This window comes from Pyrus communis, chromosome 5, assembly GCF_041283825.1.
Source record: "Pyrus communis isolate YQ-2024b chromosome 5, ASM4128382v1, whole genome shotgun sequence".
Classification (NCBI taxonomy): domain Eukaryota; kingdom Viridiplantae; phylum Streptophyta; class Magnoliopsida; order Rosales; family Rosaceae; genus Pyrus; species Pyrus communis.
In genome coordinates, this window is record NC_142569.1 from 29,622,810 (window position 1) to 29,634,611 (window position 11,802).

The window sequence follows — 11,802 nt, forward strand, 5'->3', positions numbered from 1 at the left end:
ATGAATTTCATAAGACCAACTTTGATGCATAAATGCACGACAATTCAGTACTAAATTTTCTAGAGGGTGATTATCTACTTTTGCATTTGAAATCAATTGAACAGCAAGAGTAGAATCCGATTCTACCATTATTTTTTAAATTCCATTATTCCATGCATGTTGCAATCCATTATAAACATCCCAAACTTCAGCATATAGAATCTCACCTCGACCAAGATTAACACAAGAACCAGAAATCCCTGCACTTGACGAGTTTCTAGGAACACTGCCAGCATCAATGAAATTGGCCTCTCCCTTTTAATTGACAAAGAAAATTTTGTTAATAGATAGTTTAGATATAAATTAAAAATACTATATCACGTACAATCGACAATCAAATATGCTATAATCTTGAATTAAACCAATTACGAGTCAAATTGATTTAATTTCCTCTACTTACTTTCCCAATCGCACAAAAAGGGAAACCCCGAGCTTGAACGAACAAACCTGATTTTCTTGATGAGGCTGGATCAGACGCCGAACCGCATCGACCTCTAGAAAGATTTTTTCTTTGAACAAACAATATTGAGTTTGTTTGAATATGTTTTTAAAATAATTGAAAGCGTTTTTGTTAAAAATATTTTTAGAACTAATCTTTAGTAAAAATACAAGTAAATATTCAAAAAGCATTTAAAATGTTTCCTGAAAAAAGCACATAACTAGTGGTTCTTGCATAATGCACTTTAAGTGCTTTTGGAATTCAAAAACATTTTCTCTAAAAATGCTTTCAATCATTTTAAAAGCACATCCAAACGAGCCAATTATCTTTACTAAGAGAAAGAGAGTGGATGTGACCTCACAATGAGCTACCAATAATGTGGTTCAATCACTAACGAGAATCAAACCTAAGAGCACTTAGTAAGGTCTCCTAGGCAATAGACAACCCAATAACTGCCTTCAGTGAACAATAACTGCCAAATGCATCTCTACTCATAAATTGAATAACCTAGGTAATTTGTATTAAAATATTAATATTTTTTATTTTATAAAATAATAAAAGATAACTTTATTTTTAATTTTAGATAATAATAAAAGATTTATTAAAAGTATTTGAAAATATTAAAATGTAATGTACAGTAAAAAAACATGGTTAGGTATTTATAGAAAAAAAATATATAATTTTTTATATCTTTTATTAGTTTGTTTTAATAATTTTTTTAATAGTTTAAATTTTGGTTGCCTCACGTAGATATGGCGTTGGGACAGGCAATTGTTGCCTGACTTTTGCATCCTTGGGCCCAATTGGCCCAGTGGATTGAAGTGTTTTGTGGGGTAGGGGGGAAGGAAGTGAATTGGGTTGCCTATTCCCAAGGTAATAAGCAACGGGGGAGTTCTTCTAAGACTTCTCATTTGTGATACAAGTGGAGAAGAATATTACTAGATTATAATACGACATACATAAATATTTTTTTTAATAAACGATATTATCTATCCCAAAGAAAAATGGTGAGCTTGACTTCATAATAAACTAGTAATAATGTAGTTCAAATTCATATTTGACGAAAAATAAATATTTTAAATTCTAATTACTTTTTGAAATTTCAGGGAATGAAACCGTAGCCGATAGACTCGTAAACCGTATGAATCATTATTCGTTTCTTGGGTCGTCTTCTTCCTTCTAAAGTCTTCGTCTTTTCTTCTCCCTAATCCATAACTGCTTCTCCAAATTAGGGTTCTCAATGGCACAAGGTACGCTTCTCAAGCCCTGAAGCCTACTCCATCGTCGTCGTTAATTCATCTCCCATTCCTGCGAGACCCCTTCCCAAGCTTTAGGGTTTCTTTATCTTTTTAGTCTGATTAGGTTTAGGGTTTATGTTTAATTTTGCTATTTTATTTCATTTTAATAAAGTGCATAAATATGTGAAATTTACATTTTAACGTGAAATGTAAAGCAGAAAATGATGTATAGCAAAATCCTCATGTGTATCGATTGCCTATTTGTGAATGTTTTGCTTTGGTGCTTTGACAAGGGTGAGTGGTTTCATTGATATGTTTGAAAAACCTTCATCTCGGTTTCTTCCGAAACAGAGCATTATAGGTGAAACTTATGAGATAAAAGGAAATTTTGGAACATTATCGAGTTTAATCACTTGGATAATTAATGTGTTTCACTGCTACAGTTAGACACTATTGCTATACATAGTAAATGATTAGTTGGAAAATGTTTACTCCAAGTTGAATTCTCAGGAATTTAGCTTCTAATGTTTGAAACTCCATTCCTCTCCCTGTTTGGCTTGTTATGTTGCATCATTACAACAACAAAAATGGATTCAGATAATAGAAACAGAACAGATGAAGTCACTGATGTGGTTAAAGAACCCGAGTTCGCTACCATTCTATTGTATTTGTTGTTAATTAGTTGTTTCCATAATCTGTTTCCTGTATTAGTATGAACTTCCATGTCTGTTATATTGCTTGTATTTTCTTTTGGTATTACATGAATATGTGAATATCATGAATGAAGCCATGTTAGGTTTGTTGGGTATGTTTTGAAAAGGCTGTCTCCAATGATGTCTAACCAACTGACTTCCTCTGAAATGATTGGAAGCTAGGTTTTTTTTTTTTAGTCATTCAACTTTTTGTGCAAGAAGCGTTTACATTTTTTTTTTTTTTTTGGGATTTTTTATTTTGCTCTAAGTTTTCATGTCAGAATGGAAAACGAACACAAAATTTGTATGTGAACATTTAACTGAACGTGTATACTGACAGAATTTAATCACAATGACATGTCAGCATAAATTGTTTTGTATTTGCAAAAAGCATGGCTTGTACTTGCTTCTACTTACTGTTTCCCTTAAATTTGTAGCCATGGATGTTGGAGATGAAGTGATGGAAGGCACTATTCAGTCTCTTATCATGGATTCCCTAGAGTCTATTAAAAATGGTGAGGTACTTTCTCCAGAGGATAATGCTTGGGTTGATTCGTTCCTGATTAACGAATTTGATGTTTTTGATGACAACTGGGACTCTCTGAAAGGTGCCTTACAAGAAATCCTTGGTTCTCAGCCGCCTGAATCACTCAGCTCTTCTTCACTTGTAACTGATGGTTTAACCGGGGGAACTGACATTGTGATACTTGCATCTCGTGAGCGGGCAGAAACAAAACAACTCCGAAGAAGAATCCGAAATGCTGTTCTTAGTATTGGTGAAGAAGCAGAAAGAAGTGATGAAGATGATGATGATAATGATGATGATGATGACATGCCAACCGATGAGGATTCGAATAATTTGCAGTCATCAACTTTTATGGGAAATCCATTTTTGCCAGGATACAAAGATGACCCGAGAATGACGGAAAACCTCGAGTTAGGAGTCGATATCAGCCCTTCATTATCTGAGACGGAGCCTTCAACTAAGGATATTTTCAGGGTTTGGGATTTGGATCTTCCTGTGGAGGAAGACGACCTGGTAAGGCAGTTGAACAAGGCCCTCGAAGAAAGTTTGCCTCAACCGGTCCCATCAACTTTTGATGATTCTGATGTATGGAAAAGTATGAAAGTAGATTCGGTTGATGATCTAGTTTCTGGGGTTGCAGATCTATCTTTGGATCTCAACTCTAGTTAAACATCTTATATATTAGAATAATAGAATTCTGCTTTAATTTCATTATTTGTTGCGGTGTGAATAATCGACTTCCTGTTGTTTCACAATTTCGCATGTCTCATTTATTTGTTGAATTCTTCTTATGTTATGTTCAACATCGTACCGAAAGGTTTTCTGGAGGCAAGAGCATTGTATTCAACCATGAATCTGCTACTTAGTGAGAGCCATTAGATTGAACCAACCTATCGCCGTGGTTTATGTGGCGTGAAAAATCACCAGCACGGTCGTAGAAGCTGACCTGTGATGCTATGTACCGTCCACGTGGTTTTCCGTCTCGTCGAACCTTAACGTTGAACCATAGCCGTTAGTCAGTAAGAAAGGGGGAAACAAAGCAAGAGAGATCATAACAACCTCATATTTACTTCCCCATTTGGAGAGGAATATCTTGACACAAGTCTGTTTTGGACGTTTCACATTGTGAGCGTCATGCATTTGTCTTTTTCTTCCAAGGTGAGAAAAAACCCCCATGCCTGAACCACGTACGCAGCCAGCCAAGTCAGCAGGTTATCATCCACATGGTGCGGCGGGATTGGCCGGAGCACACCAGCCTCAAATTAGACATCTTTGTTGTACACAAGACAGTTATAAATATAGAGAGCGAGTGCATGTGTGGCAAAGGGCAAGAGAGCTTTGCCGGAGGAGATAAGATTATTTTACACTTGTTCTGTCTCACAAGGCTGCTACTCTTTACAGCTAACGATGGCTTCTGCATCTTTCCTCAAGTCTTCTCCGGTTCTCGACAAGTCTGAGTGGGTGAAGGGCCAGACCCTCCGCCAGCCTTCCGCCTCCTCAGTCGTCAGATGCCTACCCACTGCCCCAACCGGTCTAACCATTCGTGCCGGTTCCTATGCTGATGAGCTTGTTAAGACTGCTGTAAGTTTTACAACGTTTTAGTTACCATATATGACTCGAACTATTTACTTATGGTCTCTCGAAAATATACGCTCTCGAAATATATTTTTTACGCAAGGAACTCCGAAAATGTTACTTGAATTGCTATCTTGTTATAGTAATTGAACATGTTTCTTACTATGGACTATTAATCTGAACTACTGATAAGGTTGATTCTTGTTTGAACATGTGGAACAAGTTGATAGTCTGATAACATAACATCCTAAACCGTTTAGTTATAGAAGTTCATCTTTAACTTGCACCTTTGCCTGTTGAGGTTTGAATTTGATGAGGTGTGGGTTTGGTTGTCGGTACAGAAAACTGTTGCATCCCCAGGCCGTGGAATCTTGGCCATGGATGAGTCCAATGCAACCTGTGGCAAGCGTCTTGCCTCAATCGGGCTAGAGAACACTGAGGCCAACCGCCAAGCCTACCGTACCCTCCTTGTGAGCGCCCCTGGCATTGGCCAGTACGTTTCAGGTGCCATTCTCTTTGAGGAGACTCTCTACCAATCCACTGTTGATGGAAAGAAGATCGTTGATGTGCTCATTGAGCAAGGCATCGTCCCCGGGATTAAAGTCGACAAGGTCAGCTGACTGAAATGCAAAAATTTACATACCAAAGCAAGCTGCAAGCATACTCTTCTGTAAGCATAGTATTAGTACATAAAATTATGGTAGCTGCATGTTCTGATTATGACAAAAACAGGGTTTGGTGCCCCTAACTGGTTCCAACGATGAGTCCTGGTGCCAAGGTCTTGATGGTCTTGCCTCTCGCACAGCTGCCTACTACCAGCAGGGAGCTCGTTTCGCCAAATGGTACGGATCAAATCTGAATTCCCCATGTTATTTTGGCATATAATTCTAGCTCCATAAGGTGTAAAATGTAACGTAATTACCAACTTGATGAACTAGGCGTACCGTTGTGAGCATCCCCAATGGCCCATCAGCTCTTGCAGTAAAGGAAGCAGCATGGGGTCTCGCTCGCTACGCTTCCATTGCACAAGTAAGAGAACTGATATGCTATGCAAGTTGATTTCATATTTGATTGACTAATTGCTATTAAGTTGCTACTTAGACCGCAGGGGTTTGTTTTGTGTCTAGTTAGGATGTGTTTTTTGATTGAGAAAGTGCTTGCTTCTTGATTCTTTAGGACAGTGGTTTGGTCCCAATTGTTGAGCCAGAGATCTTGCTTGACGGTGAACACACCATTGAAAGGACTTTCGAAGTTGCCTTGAAGGTGTGGGCCGAGGTTTTCTTCTACCTAGCCGAGAACAATGTCTTGTTCGAGGGTATCCTCCTCAAGCCAAGTATGGTTACTCCTGGTGCAGAGGCCAAGGAAAGAGCCACCCCTCAACAGGTTGCGGACTACACCCTCAAGCTCCTCCACAGGAGAATCCCCCCAGCTGTCCCCGGGATCATGGCAAGTGTTCGAAAAACTTGATACTAATTGTTTTTTTTCTTTTTTGTGACGAGAATATATCATGTACTGATGATGAAATTGTGTTTGTTGCGCAGTTTTTGTCTGGTGGACAATCTGAGGTCGAGGCAACCCTGAACTTGAACGCGATGAACCAATCGCCAAACCCATGGCACGTGTCGTTCTCCTACGCCAGAGCTCTCCAAAACACCTGTTTGAAGATATGGGGAGGCAGACCCGAGAACGTGAAGGCAGCTCAGGATGCTCTGCTCATCCGTGCCAAGGCCAACTCACTCGCACAGCTTGGCAAGTACACTGGAGAAGGAGAGTCCGAGGAGGCAAAGAAGGAATTGTTCGTCAAGGGCTATGTGTACTAAGTAATTTGAACCAACGCTGTAGATGATGAAGAACAAATAGCAGATGGTGATGTTGTTGATGTTAATGGAGGAAGGAGACATGGATCTCTTATGTGTGTAATGCCTTATAACCATGAAAGACTATTTTTGTTGATGAACATTTTATGTACTTTTCAGCAACTTAATAAGCTTCTTGATGATGAGTTAGTTGGCCCGTAGTTATTCAATCAGATATTTTCATGCTTGAAGTTTGCATCTTCGGTTCATAAGTTAACCTGAACCCCGAAAATTTTGCTACTTTCAGGCATAATTTTTTCGGAAATCCGTCAGCTTGATCCTTCGAAGCATATAGCTATTTGTCTGGAAAAAACTTGGAAATGTTTCAGCGATTTCTCTCAATCTGATAACATGGTTCGAATCATTAGACAACATCAAAATCTATCAAGATGACCGAGTTCGAATCAGTAGACTACATTAATACATCCCCACCATGTGTTTCTCAGGGATGTCTTCAACTACTGTTTCTTGAAAATGTTGTACGAAACGGGTGTTCCACATTCATGGTTATATGAGTAGCACCTGATGTAGAGAACATTAGACCCCCATTTCATGCAACGGGTATATGAAAAGTTTTCTCCCTCCTTGGATCGCCTTTGTGCATACACATAAACTATGTAAGTAATCCTGATTAAGTTCTCATTTAAAAGCCAAATCACATGAGTTTTTGGGGAAGCATAAAAAATTCAATTGAAACCAGTTCACATTTCCTTTCTAAGATTTGATAAAAATGTCATCGAAGTGCAAGTAAGACCGAATGTCAACAGCGGCATTGCATTTCGGTAACTTAACTTTGAACAAACTGTACAAATGACTCTTACTTTTCTCTCTTTCAAGCTAAACACATTGCTTGTGATAATACACAGTTAAAGAGTTTCATCTAATCTACTGTGCACGAGGAACGTGACAGACTGATGCTGATCCAAAGAAAGCGGAAGAAAGGTACAAATAAGAATACAAGTGCATAAGTCGTCAACCAAGATTCTGCAACGGTAGTTTGTCTAGAACATCTGCAGCCACAATGTAGAGGAAGAGAAGGGTTTGTAAATTTATTGGACAACGATGACAAAGAACAAAGATAATCTCATTAGATCAAAAACATGATCAGACAGAAAACAGAAATACAAATAGTTGGGGATCTTAAACAAGTTGTTTATGTCTACACTCGACCCATTTCAAAACAAGAACCGAAAAATATCAGCATATATGTGTTATTTGATAAACAGAGTTATTAACTTTCTCCCAACTATCTTTTCTTCGATTGAGTACACAGTATAATGGGAAGCCAATACAATCTCCACCTCTTTATTTCTAGAAAACCCTTAAAGATAGTAATGCTAAAATGCAAAGTGGAGGGAGAAGATGACCTCTCATATTCAGTTTCGGTTCGAAGATAGGCCATGAGCTCACATCACAGTTGAAATGAAGAAAAGAAATCCACGCAAAAAGGGTAATTCGATGAGAGATAGAGACATATGATTCAGCCATAAAGCCTATGTGTTACAGAAAATTTCTCCTATATCACACCAGACTACTAGCAGTCAGATATATATAAAGTCCTTTTCCCTCTAATTTATTTTATTTTTCTTCTTTCTCCTTGGGTTCCCTTATTAAGTTGACTTTTTTACAGCAAACATATGATCTATGTATATGTTACGTCATCATGAATAGCATAATTCATATCTTGTCAAGTGAATCTTCCCGGTGACACACGGGTTAAGGCTCACCACTCAAATAATACACCAACTTATGTGACCTTGCTTTGAAAACTATAGAAAGTTTGTAACTTTTTTTATGTCATTTGACTAAATGGAACCCTGCCCTTCCCACAAATGCACAACAGGTGCAATTTCCTTATAATGTCAACCATCTCTCAGTTCAAACTTATCATCCAAGTTCTTGGGGAAAAAAATACATTACCAAGAAGAAATTGCGGCTTTGCAAGCCTTAATTGTATCGTTTTCTGCTAGCAATTAAAGTTGCTCAAAACCAAATACGTTCTTTGGGACTGGTATCCAAATATCCCTCCTTGTTAGTGACCCAATATGAGAAAAGTTTCACTCATTTTCTAGCATTCTGAAAGCAAAAATCCAATGCAAATACCCATGTATTTTACATAAGCACGTGCTTGCAAACCATTGATTTGAACAATCCTTTTCATTTCTGAATTTAAACACATCAAAATCAATGCTAGAGAATTTTCCTGAGCTATAAGCAGCAATTTAACTTCATACAAGAAGATCTTGAAAATGTAAAACAAATGGATGAGGATAATATGATACGCAAATTGTACCTTTCTCCCTTTTCAGGCTATTTTTTGAAGGATCAAACTGGAACGACACTTACAGATTCGTCATTCACGCCATTTAGAACACCCACACCCTGTTCCTAAATATGAAGGCAAGATAAATGTTGTTTTGATTAGTCAAAATGCTTATAATTGCAAATAATTAAAGGAACAGAACTAGAGTTCACAACATTCAAACTGAATGTTTAGAAGACAAAGAATGCCTTGTTAATAAGAAGACAAGAATGCCTTGTTAAAGAACCCAACCGGATAGTAAAATCAACATGGGGAAATATATTTTTACCTGGTTATTTGAAGCTTGCCCGCGTATTCTTTGGGGCCTGGTATTAACATCAATCAATGTATTGTCTATCTTGTAGTCACCGTCAATATTGTTGTCTAGGACTGCAATTGGAGAGATATTGTGATTATGTTCACCCTCTTTTGGTTTTACATTGGGCAGCTGATTTTCGTCCCTTCGTACCTTCTTTTGGTCAAGTGGTTGAAGTCCTCGGCCAAGCTTATTCCCTGGAAACTATGGAGAAACGCCCCAAGAGAGAAAAGAAATTAATCCCTGGAGGCCTATATATATAACCTTAACCCGAACTTCCAGTAGAAAGACACAAACCTCAACTCTCTGCCTGAAGAGGAGATACCTCCCATGGGTTCTTTTCCCACCGACATGTACAATCATATCGCACTGCAGGCAAAGAGAACTACCATCTACCTCACAGTAAAAGAACGCTACATGTACGTTTTCCAAGGGAAAATAAGTCTTGAAAATTCTTCTACTTAAGTTTAACATAGCTCACAAAAACTAAAAGTTTAAAGCATTGAAGTCTAGCATACCAGGTGCATTTTCGCAAATATCACAGCAAGGAACATCACTGGGTGTGGCTAGCCCAACCCGTACATGTCTATTGGCAAGTTTATTACACAGATGGACCTGCAATTCCAACACAGAAGAACAAAATCATGCTTCTACTACAATTTGACAGGAGAGCTATGCAAAGCAAAGAAAAGACTAAGAATTCAAACATCTTCGGTAGTCATGATTTCCATACACATAAATGGCAGAAAGACTTCAAAATTAAGAAGCAAACGTCAGACTTGTGTATAACACATGATTTTCGAACCACGCTACATTCAGATAGCAACCCATCGCCAATCACTTCTCTAACCAAACATCTCAAAATTCATCACTAATGTGAACTGTTGATTAAATTTACCAATCTCACTTTCACAATTCCAAATCGTATAGTATGACTTCCACATCATCTGGGTACTCATAGTTTGATACAAAACCTCGTATACTCGTCAGACAAGTTCAAGCAGTAAGCAATCATTCTTATGATTTGTCCGGCACCAATATAGCAGAAGTGGTGGATTGCCCTAGTGGTTAGGCCTTCCTCTTCAACCCACTACGTCCGGGGTTAAACCTCCCCCCTCCTTAATGTAGAGTATTGTTTGTACTAAAAAAAAACAACCACCTGTGACTTAGCTTGCAATAATCAAAATCAAGATTAACAATCAGAAAACAGACCCACAAAATTCAATTTCCCAAAAACTTGCAAATGTTAGTGCTAAAATCATTGGAAGGATCATATAACTAAAAGTCAATGTTTGCGTAAATAAAAGCAAAGGGAAACAAGAAATGAAGAACCTTCTCGTCACAGGAACGGCAAAGGGCGGCCTCGTCGGCGGCACAGAAAAGGATGGCAGCGGCGCTCTCGCACACATCACAAAGCGTTCGCATACTGTATGCCCACTTCTTCTCATATACTCATCCGTCCTTCCTCCTGCAGAAAGCCATTGTTTTTCTGGTTTCCTCGGAGACAGGCAAAAGACAAAGGGGGTGAGGGAGGGAGGGAGGAGAAAATCGAGCCATTGTATATAGGTAGTGGGCCGGTGGTACTCTGTACACGTTACGTTGATGTGTATGACAGTTTGGTTTTGTGTTTTCTTTTTCTTTGATTTCATTACTATTTATGGAAAATGATTCTTGTGGTGGCGACCCTTCAATTTTCACTTCAAATTAAATTCTTCCACTACCAATTAATGAAAGTAGACATGTGGTTTTCATGTTTATTTATTTATTTATTTTTCATGATTTAGAGCCAATCATTGAAATTAAATTTTATATTTGTTGTAAAAACAGTGTGAATGCCCTATATAAAAGCAGTACCCACTTGAAAATCAACTTTTATATTTAATATTATTGAAATTAAATTGTTTTATTCGTGGATGGTAGGTTCATCACCTAACTTTTATACTTAATATTATTGACTAGTGGAAGTGTGAGGTGGAATGAAGAAAAGATGGTTGGCTATCTGCTTATAAAACCAAGAGGAGAAGAAGCAGTAGATGTGGAGCCTAAAATAATTCCAAAAATTCTAGAGGCAACGCGTGGATTTTTTCTCAAAAAAGACAAGACTATCCGTATTAAATGGGCAGACTCCTCAGATACTCCCACGCGCAGCTCACATCTCTAAAGGTCCATGCAGCTGAATACGACTGCCCATAACTCACCTGCCCTTGGTAAGGAAAAGTCAAAGCATTAAAGATAGATATTAATTACCCAAATCCTATCTTTAATACATTCTCAACTGAAGATTAAATTCATTTAAGTAAGTAATTCCTATTTAAATCAATTAGGGATATTTACTCCATTATCTCTATTCCTATTTAATATCTTGAGAATATTTCTTCATAAACCTTGGCCAATATGATGGCGTTATGTGTAGGGTAAAACCCAAGCACCATGGCCGGCCCTTATCCCTAATTCTACCAAATTTCGGTAAGCTTTTGCAACCCTAAAAAGCCCTAAATACTTACTCTTTTTCAGAGAAACTAACTTAGGCATTAAAGATCCATTGGCCTAACCACTTTACCTCGTGGGCGCGTGAGGCTTAGGTCTATGATCAAAGGTGTTGATTGTTTTGCAGGTGTATTTTCATCAGGCTAGAGACGACATAAATTTGCATCCACAGTAGAGGACGTAGAAGAGAAATATATCAGTAGCTATAAGGCTAGAGAGAAGAAAGAAAAATAATGAGAGATATCTTTGTATTCCTATTATTTCAAATAATGAAGGAAAATACTATTGCTGCCCCAAGGACGTAGGCACACTTGCTGAACATCATAATATTG

The 11,802-nt window shown here is 38.0% G+C and overlaps 3 protein-coding genes across 5 annotated transcripts; 2 read left to right on the plus strand and 1 right to left on the minus strand.

Moving 5' to 3' along the window:
- The first annotated feature begins 1,569 nt into the window (after positions 1–1,569).
- On the plus strand, positions 1,570–3,689 carry LOC137726133 (uncharacterized). 2 transcript variants are annotated; one of them, XM_068465009.2, is made up of 3 exons: positions 1,570–1,728; positions 2,846–2,923; positions 3,017–3,689. In XM_068465009.2, the coding sequence occupies exons 1-3, from the start codon at positions 1,719–1,721 to the stop codon at positions 3,601–3,603; spliced, it is 675 nt and encodes a 224-aa protein (XP_068321110.2). In that variant the 5' UTR covers positions 1,570–1,718; the 3' UTR covers positions 3,604–3,689. The 2 variants fall into 2 exon arrangements, with proteins under 2 accessions (XP_068321110.2, XP_068321109.2); XM_068465008.2 differs by having other exon boundaries at positions 2,846–3,689.
- Positions 3,690–3,828: 139 nt separating this feature from the next.
- LOC137726134 (fructose-bisphosphate aldolase 1, chloroplastic) lies at positions 3,829–6,511 on the plus strand. The gene is made up of 6 exons (XM_068465012.2): positions 3,829–4,515; positions 4,851–5,120; positions 5,242–5,351; positions 5,448–5,538; positions 5,686–5,955; positions 6,051–6,511. The coding sequence occupies exons 1-6, from the start codon at positions 4,342–4,344 to the stop codon at positions 6,327–6,329; spliced, it is 1,194 nt and encodes a 397-aa protein (XP_068321113.2). The 5' UTR covers positions 3,829–4,341; the 3' UTR covers positions 6,330–6,511.
- Positions 6,512–7,050: 539 nt separating this feature from the next.
- On the minus strand, positions 7,051–10,588 carry LOC137725010 (B-box zinc finger protein 19-like). 2 transcript variants are annotated; one of them, XM_088694875.1, is made up of 6 exons: positions 10,316–10,588; positions 9,502–9,598; positions 9,281–9,396; positions 8,957–9,187; positions 8,659–8,747; positions 7,051–7,375 (listed from the first exon to the last, which is right to left on the minus strand). In XM_088694875.1, exons 1-5 carry the CDS (start codon positions 10,406–10,408, stop codon positions 8,691–8,693), a joined length of 594 nt encoding a protein of 197 aa, XP_088551001.1. In that variant the 5' UTR covers positions 10,409–10,588; the 3' UTR covers positions 7,051–7,375; positions 8,659–8,690. The 2 variants fall into 2 exon arrangements, with proteins under 2 accessions (XP_088551001.1, XP_088551000.1); XM_088694874.1 differs by having other exon boundaries at positions 8,659–8,753; positions 10,316–10,584.
- Between the last annotated feature and the right edge of the window lie 1,214 nt (positions 10,589–11,802).